The sequence below is a fragment of the Canis aureus genome, chromosome 21, assembly GCF_053574225.1.
Source record: "Canis aureus isolate CA01 chromosome 21, VMU_Caureus_v.1.0, whole genome shotgun sequence".
NCBI classification, from domain to species: Eukaryota; Metazoa; Chordata; class Mammalia; order Carnivora; family Canidae; genus Canis; species Canis aureus.
In genome coordinates this window covers 50,356,745-50,372,472 of record NC_135631.1, presented here as the reverse complement: position 1 = coordinate 50,372,472, position 15,728 = coordinate 50,356,745, and the positions used below count along the sequence as shown (strand labels likewise).

Genomic DNA, 15,728 nt, shown 5'->3' with positions numbered 1-15,728 from the left:
AAAAATAAGTTAGGTGAGAAGATGGTCACAAGTCTCATCTAAGGACATTTACGGTGTTGTTCCTTCAGCTTTTCGACACGGTTCCGGATCTTCCTAGTAAAATCTGAAGATGAGAAACCTGAGTGCTTAGTAGCACCTGTAGGGCTGCTGCTCTTGATTCAGTAGAATTTATCCTCAGATTTGTAACAGGTAGAGCAGATCACTAGCATTTTGTACGGAGCTGGATACACTTTCAATTGTCTAGCCTTCTCGTATAGGGCTCTGAAGTCCTATACTGGTCCCTTTGAATAAATGGCTTACACACCTAATCCTCTGTGCATCTGTTAATGAAACCGTTGCGTAAGTTCCTTTCCCTTTCTTTCCTTTTCTGATCAATATTCTACAGGCAAAATAACTCTATTTAATGCCCAATATTTGAGTGAAGCTGTTCGCAGGTCCAGACACTCCCAGGTCAGATCATCCCCCAGGGCGAGTGTCCATCCACAGGGGCCCTCTTACAGCTGTACAGGTGCATCTTGTGTCACTGTCACATTTCTCAGGAGTTAATTTTAACAAAAGAAAGGTGAAAAGCTTTTGTGTTTATTCAGGCTTTAAAACAGTTCTGGAAGGTCAGGATTATTTTCTGCGTGCCTACTACTTGTGGAAAGCGTGCCGGGGAGAGCTTAGAGAAGTCATTCGGGGTCACGTAATGAGGAAGTGGCCAAACAAAAACTTTCTCCTGGATGAATCAAAAAGCTCTTGCCCTTTTGCAGTTTTGTCTTAAACCTGCCTAACTAGTTTTGTGATTTCTTTTTAAAAATAATTTTACTGAATTCAGTGATCTCACATTTAACTCTTTCCGTTGCTTTATATTCATAATGTGAGACATTTGGGATAAGTATGGAATGAAGATTATACTTTGTTGAATCAAGAAACCTAGGTCAGGGGCACCTGGGTGGCTCAGGGGTTGAGCGTCTGCCTACGGCTCAGGGCATGATCCCGGCCGGGGTCCTGGGATCGAGTCCCGCATCGGGCTCCCTGCATGGAGCCTGCTTCTCCCTCTGCCTGTGTCTCTGCCTCTCCCTGTGTCTCTCATGAATAAATAAGTAAAACCTTTAAAAAAATAAATAAAAGGAAAGAAACCTAGATCAAATCATTCTGATCCTCACTCTGGAGTTCAGTTAAGACCCTGTCATCTGCTTTGGGGCACACGGCAGGAGAAAGCCTCAAATGAAGAGCTTTGTAATGATCTCTTTGGAGACTTTAGTAACTAATCCTGGAATAGAATTCAAGATGGATTTGCCTCAAACGGAATCACACGGTATTGTACCAATTGCTTTCTTGGTCTCCAGAACATGCCTGTTGACAGGTGAGCATTTAGGGCTTTTTACAGTTTGCCACATTTTAAAAAATGAACAACACTTTGCATGAAGCTTCATAAAGCATATACATTTGTTTACATGAGTTGTCCAGTTGCTTCCCAAAATGTTTTTTTTAAGATGTTTTTCGAATTAACGTTCATATCAGTAATGTGTGACGTTGCTGTTCCAGATGCGGCATCTCTTTTCCTGAATATAAAAGTAGTTCGTACACATTGTAAGCAGTGAGGGGTCATGATAGGTATCCATCAAATAAATATTTTAGGAGCTCACTTTGCATTTTCTGAGGGAATGAATGCAAGGACAAATGTGGTCTTTTTGAAATCATTTCTTCTATAATGTAACAAGCTAAACTTAACATGCATGTTTTCCTTTTTTGCTGACAAATGTTCCTTTGTGATTGACTTAGTAATAAAAATTTGGGGGGCAGGCAAGAGCACCTTACAAGCTGATATCACCCAGCACCCCTGAGTGGCTCCGTCGGTTAAGCCTCTGCCTTTGGCTCAGGTCGTGATCTCGGGGTCCTGGGATCGAGCCCCGTCCAGCGGGAAGCCTGCTTCTCCCCCTCCTCTTGCCCCTCCGCCCTGCTTGTGCTTCCTCTCGCTCTCTCAAATAAATAAGTAAAATCTAAAAAAAAAGAGAGAGAGAAACTCTTTCAAATGAAAGCAATTGTTGCTGTTTCTCTCTGTACATGGAGGAAGGTCTTCTGACAGGTGCTCCCCCCTGAGCTCTAGGACACCGCTCACCTGGCTGGGACAAAGGGCACGAGTAACACTGTGCTCCCCACATGGCTGCCAATCAGTTGGGCTGAAATGTGGAGACCAAGTCTGCCAGCCAGGAAAGCAGCTTTTGTTTCAATGTGTGCCGATTGAAAGGTCGTGGCTTATTGTCGCAACCCTGCACCTACATCAGTGGTGGCATCGTTAGGGACCTTGGGATTGGGCAACGAGTCTGGCCCCATGTGCATGCGTTGCCGCCAGCTGTGTACAGATGTTCCAAGTGAAGGGTGCAATCAGAGCAGCCTGTGCTCCCAAGTGAGAGCAGCCCAGAGCTGTGTGGGTCAACCCAGGGTTGTGGTTGGAAGAATTCGGGGAGCATTAAGGGGCCCCTGGAGCAGATCAGGGCCTGGAGGGGGGAGGCTGTGCTTGGCATGGTCGGGCAGTTGTAGTTCCCAGTGAGAGATCTCCCCAACACCGGATTTGAAGGAGGCCACAGAAGAGGGAAATCCCCATAGAGTTCAAGAGGATGTGGCGATTGCTTCATATTTAATGTCAGTGTCAGTGCATGGGGTTGATGATGTGGTGTCTGAACATGCGCTCGCTGCCGTGGCACCAAAACGCAAGGGCAGACGGTCAGGTGACGCAGTTCCCGTGGGGAAGGAACAGAGATGCCTGCAAAATAGAAATGTAAATGTGGAAAGAGTCTCCCGGGAAAGTACCTGCGTCTTGACTGCGGCCTTGTTTCGTGTCCAGCCACCTGGCCACCGCTGCGGTCGCGCCTGTGCCCGTGCGGAAGAACCTGGCTCGCGCTGAACCTACCCTCCAAAGCCACAGGCCATATTTCTTCACTCTTACGATAATTTTGGTTCAAAGTATATAGTCCCTTAACAAGCTCCCTGCTTCAAAAGCCCCAGACCTCTTTGTTTGGCTATGCTTGCTGAAACACGTCTTTCAAAGAGCCAGGTTTGTAAAGATGACTTTATTATAATCTCCTGTGCTTTTAAAGATAGACCGACGGCTGTAGTGCCGTAATCTACCCTGGTCCCCTAATTTAAACTGTTTCTTGTACGAAGTTAGAACATGAGGGAGTTCAGCGTGCCAAGGCTGTGTCCTGCCAAAGAATGCAAAGCAGTTGCACCTCCACCTGTTCTGGGAGGATTCGCACGGCGTGTGGACAAACAGAAGCACGGGTTGGCTTCTCAGTTGAGTGTGTTTTGAAATGTATGTTTCCGTGTCATTATTTTCTGGATGGATAATTAGGCCTTTGATTTGTTCTTTGATGCGTTAGTCGAGAAGAATATTTATAATCTCTGGCCAGTTGGATTTTCATCTACACTTCTGCCGTCGATTTTAAGCTGTACAACCTTGTGGTCAGAAAATATCGGCCGGCGTCTGTTACGTTCGTAAATATCCCTCGGACACGCAGTAATGTGATAATTGTATTTTGTAAAGTAAAAAGTTCATTATGGAGGTACTAATTCAACATTGTAATTGCATTATATAAATACCCTATGATACACATTTTTTTTGTCTACTAAAGCTCTAAAAGACTATTTTGTCTTGGGGCACCTGGGTGCAATGGTGGAGCGTCTGACTCTTGGTTTTGGCTCGGGTTGTGATCTCAGGGTGGTGAGATCGATCCCTGGTCAAGCTCTGCGTAAGATTCTCTCTCCCTCTACCCCTCTTCCCTCTCAGACTTGTGCTCTTTCTATCTCTCTCAAATAAATAAATCTTTTTTTTTTAAAGACTATTTTTGTCTTAAAGATTTTCATCGAATTTCCCCTTGAATTTTTAACATTTCAAATGATTCCGTGCATTATAGGGATGAGCTATCTCTTATCGCAAACTGTATCTTACATACACAAACATTTTCTTGTTGCATTCATCCTAGTGACCTTTTATCAGAATTAAGATTGTAAGTCGCTAAAACTCGCAGTTAGTTGAAATTTGTGAACATTTTATTTTAGTTTTGCTACTTGGCATTTCACGTAAAACCTTTTTTTTCTCCCTTTTTTGCAGTCTGCCAAGGCACGAGTAACCGGCTCACCCAGTTGGGCACTTTTGAAGACCACTTCCTGAGCCTTCAGAGGATGTTCAATAACTGTGAGGTGGTCCTGGGGAATTTGGAAATTACCTACATGCAAAGGAATTATGACCTTTCCTTCTTAAAGGTTAGTTCAGTCAATTTGATTGTCTTACCCAAAGGATAGAAGGAAATATAAGGAGATAAGGACCTTGAGATAATGTAGTTGGAAGTGTATTTGCTTTTGCTACAGCAGTTATGTGTCCTGGGGGAACTACAGATGCAAGTTTTATCAGAAAACCACTTCACCAGCTAGTGTCAAGTCAGAGCTACGAAATAGTGTCAGAGAGAAACAGGCTGGCCTGCTGTTTCACTATCATCAGAGACACTGATATTAAGCATTTAACCATTGCTGTCGCTGTGGTATCCTGGGATATTGGCTCTTTGAGAAAAAGACAAAGTCCTACTTTGTAGCATTTTCCCATTTCCTTGGTGTAAACACTCCCCCTCTAGTTGAATCCCAGCTGCATCGCTCCTTCCATTTCCCACATGTCTCATGGTGGGCTCTCGTGAGCCACCAGGAGCCAGCTCTGAAAGCTTTGGAGTTGGGTGGTAGTTGAACTCTGGGTTTGATTGGCCTTCTGGGTTCTGTGTTGCTTTTTATAAGAAAGTGTGCAAGACGGATACAACACGAATAGATAAAACGATTTCATTTTCTTCTGAGCATAGTGAACACCAAGTGAAACGAGAGTCAGAGCTTTGCTAAATAATGCACGTTGCCCTTTATAATCACCAGCAGGCTCTAGAGGCAGAAGTACCTGAGTCATCGTAAACCCTGTCACCTCCCCTATCCCCCTATCCTCACTGTAGTCATCCACCTGCTTTATAGTTGTCAGTCACTCGCGTGCGTGGTTGGCTTAGGTGTTCTGGGCTTTCTTGACCCATTTTAGACCTTGCATATTTGAGCTCTTGACAAGAGAAATAACACATTGACATTTGATCTCCTTAGACCATCCAGGAAGTTGCCGGGTATGTATTGATTGCCCTCAACACGGTGGAGAAGATTCCTTTGGAAAACCTGCAGATCATCCGAGGAAATGTGCTCTATGAAAACACCCATGCCTTATCCGTCCTCTCCAACTATGGCTCAAATAAAACTGGACTGCAGGAGCTTCCCCTGAGAAACTTGCATGGTGAGAGGCCAGGGCACCGGGAGGATGGGGCTGCAGACAGCAGCTCAGACCAAAATATTTTTTAGTGCCACTCAGAGAAGACTTTTATTCATCAAATACAAATGTATTGAGCACCAGCTCTGGGCAAGGTGCAGTAGGTGGAAGTGACTAAGAAGACAGTAGGTGATGGAGAGGGAAGGGAAGTTTTAAACCCAGTACCACTTCTCCTATATTCGTGGGGAAATATTCAGAGAGTGAGTAAGAAATGGTAATGGTTCTGGGACATACAGACCAGATGACCTTGGCTGAATAAACTGCCAATCCTAATACCTGGACCTCAGGTGTAAGGGACATACATCGAAAACCTCCCCTACTTGGGACAGTCTTCAGAGCAATGCTGTAATACAGAAGAACAGAGGATGACGGTATTGCAGAAGAACTTTGAATTCCTGGGAGTAGGTCCCTCGTGAAGGTCCCTCAAGTGGAAGCTAAGATGATAGAAGGGATAGGAAGTTGATTTAAATAAAATTGAAGATAATGAGGAGCATGCCCTTGCTGTGTGGCAGGTGCAGTGCCCATCCCATTGCATCAGCAACTTCACGCCCACCCTTCAACGCGGGTGTTTACACTCCCACCATCTTACACATAAAGAAATGGTGGTAAAGTCATTCTCCCAAGGTCCCACGTTAGTGAAAAAATGGCCAGGAATGGCCACCAAAGCTCTGCCCCCAGGGTCCTCGCCCTTCCCATGTGCTGTGCGGTTGTGACGGGAAGGGAGCCCATCAGGAAGAGGGGGACGAGAGCAGAGGGTGCGTAACAGAGGGGGTCCTGGGAACGGTAGGAGCCCCACAATGGATGTGCTGGGATGAGGTGATGCATCCAGACCGAGCTCAGAAGCGGCTGGCACAGCCCTCCAGCTGGGCTCCTGGGGTTGGCCATCCTGTAAAACTGCCCAAAGACTTTCCACCCACCACTTTAGCTGCTCAGAACACCCACCCACATGGTCTGCGTTTATGCTAATACTAATTTGTGCTATTTACACGTTTTGCAAAATGGTCTGTACATTGAGCGTGCCTCAATCTGCCCGTCTGGCCTCGTGCTATCTCGTGGTGACAGGCAGATGTGGTTAAGAGCATGGACCCCGGAGCCAGGATGTCTGGGTTCTAGCCCTGGCTCGTCATTCACCAGCCAGATGCCCCTGGAGCAGATCCTCCCTGTGTCTCAGTTTCCTCCTCTTTAAAAAACGTGCATAACAATGGTAACACACTTCCTGGGGGTGTTGAGAAAATTAAGTGAATTACTGTGGAAAAAGCACTTAGGAGTTATTCCTGTTGTTGGTATTATTTCTGTTGTTGGCATGGGATCACATGAAGGCAGATTATTTAATGTTATTAAATCCTTATTCTATGTGAATTATTTAGTAGTAATGAAGCACCGTTGTTAATAATTAACTCAGTGCCCACCACAAAGTATAAAATCATCAAATACTGAAAGTAAAAATAAAAGTGACTGCTGCCAGACTGATGACCTCTTCCTCTGCCAAGCTACCAGTCAGGGGCACCTGGATCGTCCAGGACCTTTGCTGCCTTCCTTTTACTTCTCACATTTGCAGGTTGTAGGTGTTCTGTAAGGCCCCCCCTTGACCCTCCATCGTGCATTCTCTCCTGGCACCGTGGTCTGTTGTCCTGAGTGTCACAGCAGCCTTAACGCCCCTACGTTGTGTTTCGGGTCTGACCTCTCAGCAGAGATTTATCCTCTTGACTCTGGCTGCCTCCTGACTAAATGTTCTCTCTTGATTGTCCTGCTGTCATCTTTGACTTTCTACCCAGTGCTCCACAATTTGGCCCTTTGGGACCTCCCAGCCTTCCTTCTGTGATTCCTTTGTTCTGCACCATCCGCGGAAGCCAACGCCTGCCTGGCCCTCCGACGTGCGTTTGCTGCAGTCTTCTGGCTGCGGAAAGCCTGCTGCGCCCTCCCCTCTGTATTCCACAATATGCTCCTGTTTCTGTTCTGGGAACTGTCATTCTTTACAACAGCCTCAGAGCTCTTCCCGGGGAGGACCTTTCCTTGTCCACATTGGTACTTTGTGCTTGTGGTAGTCCCATTCCCTGCTGGTGGCGGTGGGGGTGGGGGTGGGGGGTTGCCAGGCTTTATTTATGTATCTATATTGAAATTACAGACAGTCATGGGACTATTGTGAGGATTAACTAAGATAATGCATTTCCAGCAACTCGCAGAGTACCTGGCCCTGTCATGTGTCATGCATGGTCTCCCGTGGCATGAGCTCATTGACCCTGTGACCTGTCTACCTTGTGAGCTCCTAGGTCCTCCTTATCCTTGCTGCAGTGGTTTATGCACATACGACATAGTAACCGTGTCTGTCTAATGTCGTACATGCAATACTCTCCCTTTGCTCACCCTCGAATTTTTTTAGCCATTACAGATTTTTCATGTTGTATTGTTTCTTCCTTTGAAACAGTCATACCGGTCCTTCATGCCCTTTGCATTCCTAGTGTCCACCATCTCTTCATCAAACATACAGATTCTTCTCACCTTCCCCTCCCACTCCCCTGCCACTTTTTCTGGTGAGGAGCTCCAGAGGCAGCTCACAACATCACCCCTTCTCCTGACCTCCCAGCCCACGGTGGTGACTGCCACCACCTGTCTGTCCCGTTTGCCCCTTATAACATCACACACCTTTCTTCCTCCCCATATTTCTGAATTCTGATAGTTTGTGGATCAGAGGCCTATTTCAGGAGGCAAACCCTAACCCCTCCGCAGCACTATCATCAACTCATTTTTCAACTGCCCCCCCCTCCCTCCGCCACAGCTCTATAGGGAGTCTTGCTCGCACACCGGCATTATTTTAGCAGAAGTCAAAATGTGAAGAAGTATTGCATACGTACTTTGTGGAAGTTTAAAGACAGGGCCGTTTGATAACTGAGGTTCTTTTCACGCGCAGAAATACTACAAGGCGCTGTGCGCTTCAGCAATAACCCTGTCCTCTGCAACGTGGAAACCATCCAGTGGCGGGACATCGTTGACAACGATTTTATAAGCAACATGTCGATGGACATTCAGAACCAAGCGGGCAGGTGTAAGTGTTCCATAAATGTCCTCCGCCTATAGCTCCTGTGGGTGGGACAGAGCTGTCGTGTGTTGGGGTGGTGAGATGACAGAGAACAGAGTTCATGTTTAAGCCACATTCATCTAAAGCAAAAATAGCTAACGATCCACCCACTACAAGAGCACTTATCCGGGACAGAGGGTAAAGGCTTTTTCTCGTGACGGCATGCCTGCTAACAGAGCAGATCACCCCCTCCACGACAGCTGAGCCCTCATGTGGCCATGGAGAAGAGCTGTCGGCCCGGGCATGGGGGCTTCTCCTGTCATGCCCGGAGGAGACAAGCCAAACTTTTGTGTGCTTCCGACTTGCTGCTGAGCCTCCAAGCAGCGCCAGGCTCTCCGGAAGCACGTAAGGTGACCTCTGCCCTCCTACACAGAGCCCCAGGCAAAGTTGGGCACGGTGCACAGGGGGGGCGTTTGTCCACATTCCCCTGGTGCCAGTGACCCGGTCCCTGCCATTCATTGGCAGAGCGGCCCGTGCCAGGGAGAGGCTGGCAGGGGGCCAGGCTGTAGGTCGGGGCAGCACCACTTGGCCCCTTGGCAGTGCTGTGTGGGAAACTCTGAAGACACATGTTTACAGTTACCAAGCTCCGCTTGGCTTCTCCCTTCCTGATCTCCCTGGTCTTTCAAGCCTTTAAAATAAAAAGTCATCACCATTTCCTGCTTCTCTGTTTCCCTAAACTGTGCAGTAGATGCACGTTTTTGTTTTGGGGTAGGTTTTTTTGGTTTTGGTTTTGGTTTTTTTTTTTTTTTGGTGTCAAAGAATTTGGAGTTCACATGGATCTTCAAAATTGACTAGAGCCCCTTTCTTGTTACTTCATTTTATCTTATTGTATTTATTTGTTTGTTTATTGTAGCGAGATACCCTTAACATAAAATTTACCATCTGAACCATTTTTAAGCATACAGTTCAGTGGTATGAGGCACATTCACACTGTGATACAACCATCACCACCATGCATCTCCGGAACTCTTTTTATCTTGCAAATACTGAAACTCTGTCCCCATGAAACTGTAACTCCCCCTCCCCCTCCCCCAGCCCCTGGCAACCAGCATTCTACTTTCCATCTCTACAGTGTGACTGCTCTAGGGACCTCATTCATGGTCTTTGTCTTTTTGTGACCAGCTTCCATCCCTTAGTGTAATGTCCTCAAGTTTCATCCAGGTTGTAGCATGTATCAGAATTTTTTACTTTATATGGATGAATAAACATCCCATCATGTGTATATATGTATGCACATGCTTTGCTTATCCATTCATCAGTTGATGAGCTCTTGGGTTGCTTCCACCTATTGACAGTTGTGAATAATGTCACCATGAACCTGGGTGTTGAGCTCCTTTGTTTTATAAATACATTATTCCAAGAGATATTCGGCATGGTACCGTGTTTTCAAGAAACTGGAAATTTTGTTCTACAGTGCAAAATTTTGTGTTACCTGTGACATCCAGGTTAACCTTTCTGCAGCTATCTAATGGACAAGTGGGGAGTTAAATTGTGGACATTTATAACAACAGAAAAACTGACACAGGAAGGCTGTGAGGCTAATACGGATTTGCCATAGACTGAATCAACCAGCCCAAATGACACACCTGTCCTCATCACACCAGGACTGTGGGAAAGAGCCTGAAAGAAAATGTTGGGAAGGAAGAATGATAGATATATGTAGGAACAAGATCCAAATATGCCAAAGCTACGAACTGCAAACTGATATGGTTATTGAGTTAAGAATAGATGGGTAAGGGGATCCCTAGGTGGCTCAGCAGTTTAGCGCCTGCCTTTGGCCCAGGGCATGATCCTGGAGTCCCGGGATCGAGTCCCACGTCGGGCTCCCTGATGGAACCTGCTTCTCCCTTTGCCTGTGTCTCTGCCTCTTTCTTTCTTTCTCTCTCTCTCTCTCTCTCTCTCTCGAATAAATAAAATCTTTAAAAAAAAAATAGATGGGTAAGAATAAGCTACACATGTAGAAGAGAAAGACAGTAAGAGTAAGCCTTGCTAAATTAAATGTCCATAAAGAAATGACATTTCAAGCAAATGAGGGAAGGATTTATTATTCAGGAAATCATTCCAGAATGATTGAACTATAAAGGGGAAAAGTATCAAAGGGACAGAACTATAATGATTTTTTTTAAAAAAGACACTGTCCACCTGCTACCTGTATTCTCCTCATTAATTACCCAGCAGGAACAAGAATAGGAGCCTGCCACTCCTTTTGTGCTGAAGGAACCCCTGCCCCAGCCCAGTACTCTTCATGGCACATGTGTCTTCTGAGAACTTGCCTCATTTAATTTGTATCTAAAAAAATCTCACGGGATCCCTGGGTGGCACAGCAGTTTGGTGCCTGCCTTTGGCCCAGGGAACGATCCTGGAGACCCGGGATCGAATCCCATGTCGGGCTCCCAGTGCATGGAGCCTGCTTCTCCCTCTGCCTATGTCTCTGCCTCTCTCTCTCTCTCTCTCTCTCTCTCTCTCTCTCTGTGACTATCATAAATAAAAAAATAAAAATAAAAATTTAAAAAAATCTCATAAGGTGATTAAAGTATTTTATGGACAATGGATTTGAGATTCAGAAGGGTCACCCAGAGCACCCCCACGTGATGTTATTGCTGCTGTAGCTTGGAATTTGAAGTTAAATTGGGTGGGTTTACTGAGGGAGAAATTAAAAAAAGAAATCAGTCATCCACTTTATACACCAATATACATTCCAGATTGTATGATGTATAATGCATTGCTGAATATATATGTAAGTGCTAGGAAAGAAACATAAAGATGGATATTGGGGATACCAAGTTGAAGAAAAGCCAGTTGGATACCATAAAAGAAAACTTAAATATGAAAAAAATCTTAATGACAAACAGCAAAAACATTGTACATCAACTGCTTACCTTGAAAAGGGTTGATATTCTTGATAATATGATCGTATAAAGTAGTCTTACGTATCCCACAAAAAAAAAAGATGAACCTCTCAAAAAAAAAAAAATGGGCCAAAGACATGAGCAGTTTGTGCCCTCCACCTACAAAGATGGCCAAGAAATAAAGTAAAATGTTATTTCTTACTGTTGTATTAAAAAGGTCAAAATAAAATAAAGAAGCATTATTTTTGCCTTTGCTAAAGATTTGGATTCCTTTTGATTTTTAGATACCTGGATCAGGAGGGGTATGGAGAAGCAGAAATTCTTATATTCTTCTTGTTGGCATATAAATTAGTCAAATGTGGTCAGAGATAGAATTTCAGCAATATGTATTGAAGCTTTAAAGTATGCACTCCTCATGTCTAGGAAGATTACAAAAAAAATATTAAGAGGAGTGAAAATTACAAGGATATAGAAAAATATTTTTGTGCAAGAATATTCCTTGGAGCCTTATTTATAATGAATGTTGGAAATAACTTACCTATGTAAAAATGAGAGCCTGGTCAAAGCCATGCCATTGAAAATCATGTTATTTAGACGGATATTTAAAGGCATGGAAAATTACCATGTTTTATTAGCTTCTTTTAAGGTTATGATACAAAGTATAGTGTGACATCAATTCTTATATATGCATATACTTATGTATATATTGGTTACCTCTGCATGATTCTCATTTCTTCCTTTTTTCTATTATCCGTATTTTATTTTTTTTAATATTATTTATTTGCGAGAGAGAAAGCGAGCAAGCAGGGGGAGGAACGGAGGGAGAGGGAGAAGCAGACTCCCCACTGAGCAGGGATCTCAATGCAGGGCTCAATCCCAGGACCCTGAGATCATGACCTGAGCCAAAGGCAGATGCTTCACTGACTGAACCACCCAGGTGCCCCTCTGTTATCCATATTTTTTTTTTTTTTTATGATAGTCACACAGAGAGAGAGAGAGGCAGAGACATAGGCAGAGGGAGAAGCAGGCTCCATGCACCGGGAGCCTGATGTGGGATTCGATCCCGGGTCTCCAGGATCGCGCCCTGGGCCAAAGGCAGGCGCTAAACCACTGCGCCACCCAGGGATCCCTCCATATTTTCTATAATTTGCCTGCATTTCCTTTTTTGTCACATAGGGTTAATAATAGAATTATAAGCAAACCTCAATTCATTGGTTGGCATGTGTTTTTCTGATATGGGAAGGTGCCATTAAGCATTTTTATTTTAAATATTTTTTGTTTGGGGACCCCTGGGTGACTCAGTGGTTGAGCACCTGCCCCTGGCTCAGGGCGTGATCTGCCGTCTCAGGCTCAAGTCCCACATCAGGCTCCCTGCCTGGAGCCTGCTTCTCCCTCTGCCTGTGTCTCTGCCTTTCTCTTTCTGTATCTTTCATGAATAAAAAAATAAAATATTTTTAAAAATTAGTAAGTAAATAAATAAATAAATAAATAAATAAATAAATAAATAAATATTTTGTGTTTCGTAAACCTACTACATTCTTATAATAGGGATTGAGAACTGTAAGTTTAGGGCAAACAGTAAAAATAACATCACTGTGCAGACACAGGCACTTTTAACACTTCTGGGTACTGCTTCTCTTGCCTTTCTCCCTCTCTGTCTCTTTACTTCTGTCTCTGTCCCTCTCATCTTCACAGCCCGCACCGTGCATTTGGGGTTTGGCCTCACCATCTCTCATGATTCCTAGGAGCACCAGCATTGCACTAATGCCCTTCACTTGTTGGGTGACTGGAAAGATTTTCAGTCTCATAAAGGTGTGTCCTAGTTCCACAGTAACTTGGGAAATCAACAGCTCTTCCATTTGAAATCTAAATTCTACCGGGAATTAAATTCTTCCTGACTGTAGGAGACTTTGGGGCACACATGACCTCCTTCAGGTTGATGTGTCTTTGCAACAAAAGATACCTGCACGGCTGATCTTTTTCCAACAAACTTGGGTAGTCGATCTGTTCTCTTTATACAGATAGAAGGCTTTGGTCTTCAGGTATCTCAATGCTAATGGAAAAACGAAACACAACCGATGAGATTTAAAAAACCTTGTAGCTGTAATTTGTAGTTGATCATTTACAAAAAAACTGCAAAAACCGATCGACATCAATATTTCCTTGCAGTAGCTTAAAATCAATAGCTACAGGCTTAGCTAATCAGCAAAGTGATGCGCACTGTGAACATTGGACCCTTTGAGCAGCGTCAGGACCTCTGTCTGGCTTCGGGTCTAGGATTCTTTATTTGCAGGCCCCCATCTCCCCAAGATCACTGACCCCCTGGTCACTCGAGACTGGCACAGTGGGTGTAGTGTGTGCACCAGCCCCACCAGACTGGACACCCTTCACACTGAGATGCTGGAAGATCCCCAAGGCTAAACAGATGTGGAGATTGGACCATTTGGACCTCAGTTTTCATGGCCTGTGACAAGTCAGTAATTCTCCTGTGTTGGTTTCTGCAGCTGAAATGTCAAAAAAGCAGAACATGGTTCCTCTTTTTTTTTTTTCCTTGTGATAGTCTTTCGAGTCATCTTACAAACCAACCAGCAAACAAACCAACAAAAGAATAAGAAATGTGAAAGCTGTTCCTTGTTTCTAGGACGTCACTTTGCTCAGGGCAGGTTGTCATCAGTTCCTTCCATCCATTCTCTTCCTCTGAGATAGAAATTTAACGATTACTTTCACGTTTTAGGCCAAAAGTGTGATCCAAGCTGTCCCAATGGAAGTTGCTGGGGTCCGGGAAAGGAGAATTGCCAGAAACGTAAGTCAGCAAGCAGAATTTCAGATAAATGTGTGCCCACATCCCTCCCCTTATACTCATAGGTGTTTGCCCTTTGACGGCTCCAAAAAAGCAGTTGCGTGAATGACATCCTTGCAAATCTCCCTGCATGCGGTTAATCCGGTGTGGGCCATCTGGGGCACTGGAGCTTGTCATTAATGAGTGAAAGTCAGCCACACAGATGCCACCAGTTTCTTTGAACTGTATGTTTGCTGCATTTTCCTGGGAACAGAAGACTTGCCCGTGTTACCTGAGTTTCAGGACACTTCTTGTTTTCTCTCCCTTGAGGGCCCGTCTACACAGAAGCACGAGCAACCCTTTTAGAAGGGTTCTGCTGGGATCCTTAGCTGAGGAGCATGGGTGGCCAAACAATCTGGGGACGGCCCCCTTTTCAAGTTCACTGCCTGTCGTTCAGTTTGCTTGTGATGTGACTATTGGGTCCTTTTACACACTGCTTTCGGGCACGCACTTCTGTTATTTGATGTTTCCATATCACCCGAAATCTCAGCTCTCGCCAGCATGTAATTAGTGAGCAGCTCTAGAAGTCTAGACCTGATCTGATGAGTCCTCCTAAGTGATTAAAAATAAGTGGGAAAAAGAGGTGCAATAAAGAAAGGTCATGATTCAGTGTACTTTGGCCAAGTGCGGATGTTCGGGAACTTGGACGAGCCGGGCAGCCACTAAATTCATCACTTTGTTCACCTTTTCACCTGCTGTTTGCAAGTACCCCGCAAGGCCCCTGGGGAATGACCCCTCACCCCCGTCCCTGGCTCTTCAGCTCACCGGTGACCTTTGCTCCTTTCCAGTGACCAAAATCATCTGTGCCCAGCAGTGTTCGGGGCGCTGCCGCGGCAGGTCCCCCAGCGACTGCTGCCACAACCAGTGTGCCGCCGGCTGCACGGGGCCCCGCGAGAGCGACTGCCTGGTAAGGCCGGCCCTGCCCAGCAAAGCAGCGGCGTTTGTCCTGCCTTCACCACTTACTTCGTGACTTCAGGCAAACTGTAGGACCCCTCTGTGCCTCGGTGTCCCTGCCTGATGATGCTGGATGGTGGCCTGGGTGGCACCACGCCTGTGGAGTCCATACCAGGACCTGGGGGAGGGATGAGCAGCAGCACTAAGTGTGAGCTGTCTGGCCTTGGCGTTGGCTGTGGCCAGCCGCACTGTTGTCACGCTCCTCATTATTCCGCTTCAGTACAGTGGAGGCGACAGCGGAAGGCCCCTAACATACCTCTACAGAGGTATTGGGGGACATACCCGGAGCCACACAGACCTGAGGTCCACGGCTGGAGCTGCACCCAGATCTTCTGACCCACTCGCTCTGCTCTTTCAGAGCCTCCTGCACCCCCCACCCCCACCCCACCCCACATCAGGGGCCTTGGAGCACTCACATTTGCCCCCGTTACTGCAGAAAGCCCTGACAGGAGCCTCCCTGCCCCAGCGGTCTGTGGGCCCCCCCGAAGGTGGCATCTCACGGTGCTTGCACGCACCTTGGGAGTCCTGGAGACATGAGGGCCGGCAGACAGGAGTCCTTGAGGTGGCCCCAAACCCTTGTGGGCTCCAGACAAGAAGGCCCACCTGGGGTGGAATCCAGAAGACTCCAGTTTCAGGGAGAGGGGGATTTTTGTTTTTATTTTACTTTATTTTTTTTAAAGATTT

General features: G+C 45.7%; 1 protein-coding gene across 3 annotated transcripts in view; it reads left to right on the top strand.

Annotated features, from left to right (window-relative positions):
* The window catches only part of EGFR (epidermal growth factor receptor), a 197,695-nt gene that overhangs the window by 133,051 nt on the left and 48,916 nt on the right, over positions 1-15,728 (top strand). For all 3 annotated transcript variants that reach the window (XM_077864150.1, XM_077864151.1, XM_077864152.1), the window contains exons 2-6: positions 4,097-4,248; positions 5,110-5,293; positions 8,235-8,369; positions 13,986-14,054; positions 14,879-14,997. In XM_077864150.1, the coding sequence (XP_077720276.1) occupies positions 4,097-4,248; positions 5,110-5,293; positions 8,235-8,369; positions 13,986-14,054; positions 14,879-14,997 (659 nt within the window). The remainder of the gene's footprint in view (positions 1-4,096; positions 4,249-5,109; positions 5,294-8,234; positions 8,370-13,985; positions 14,055-14,878; positions 14,998-15,728) is intronic.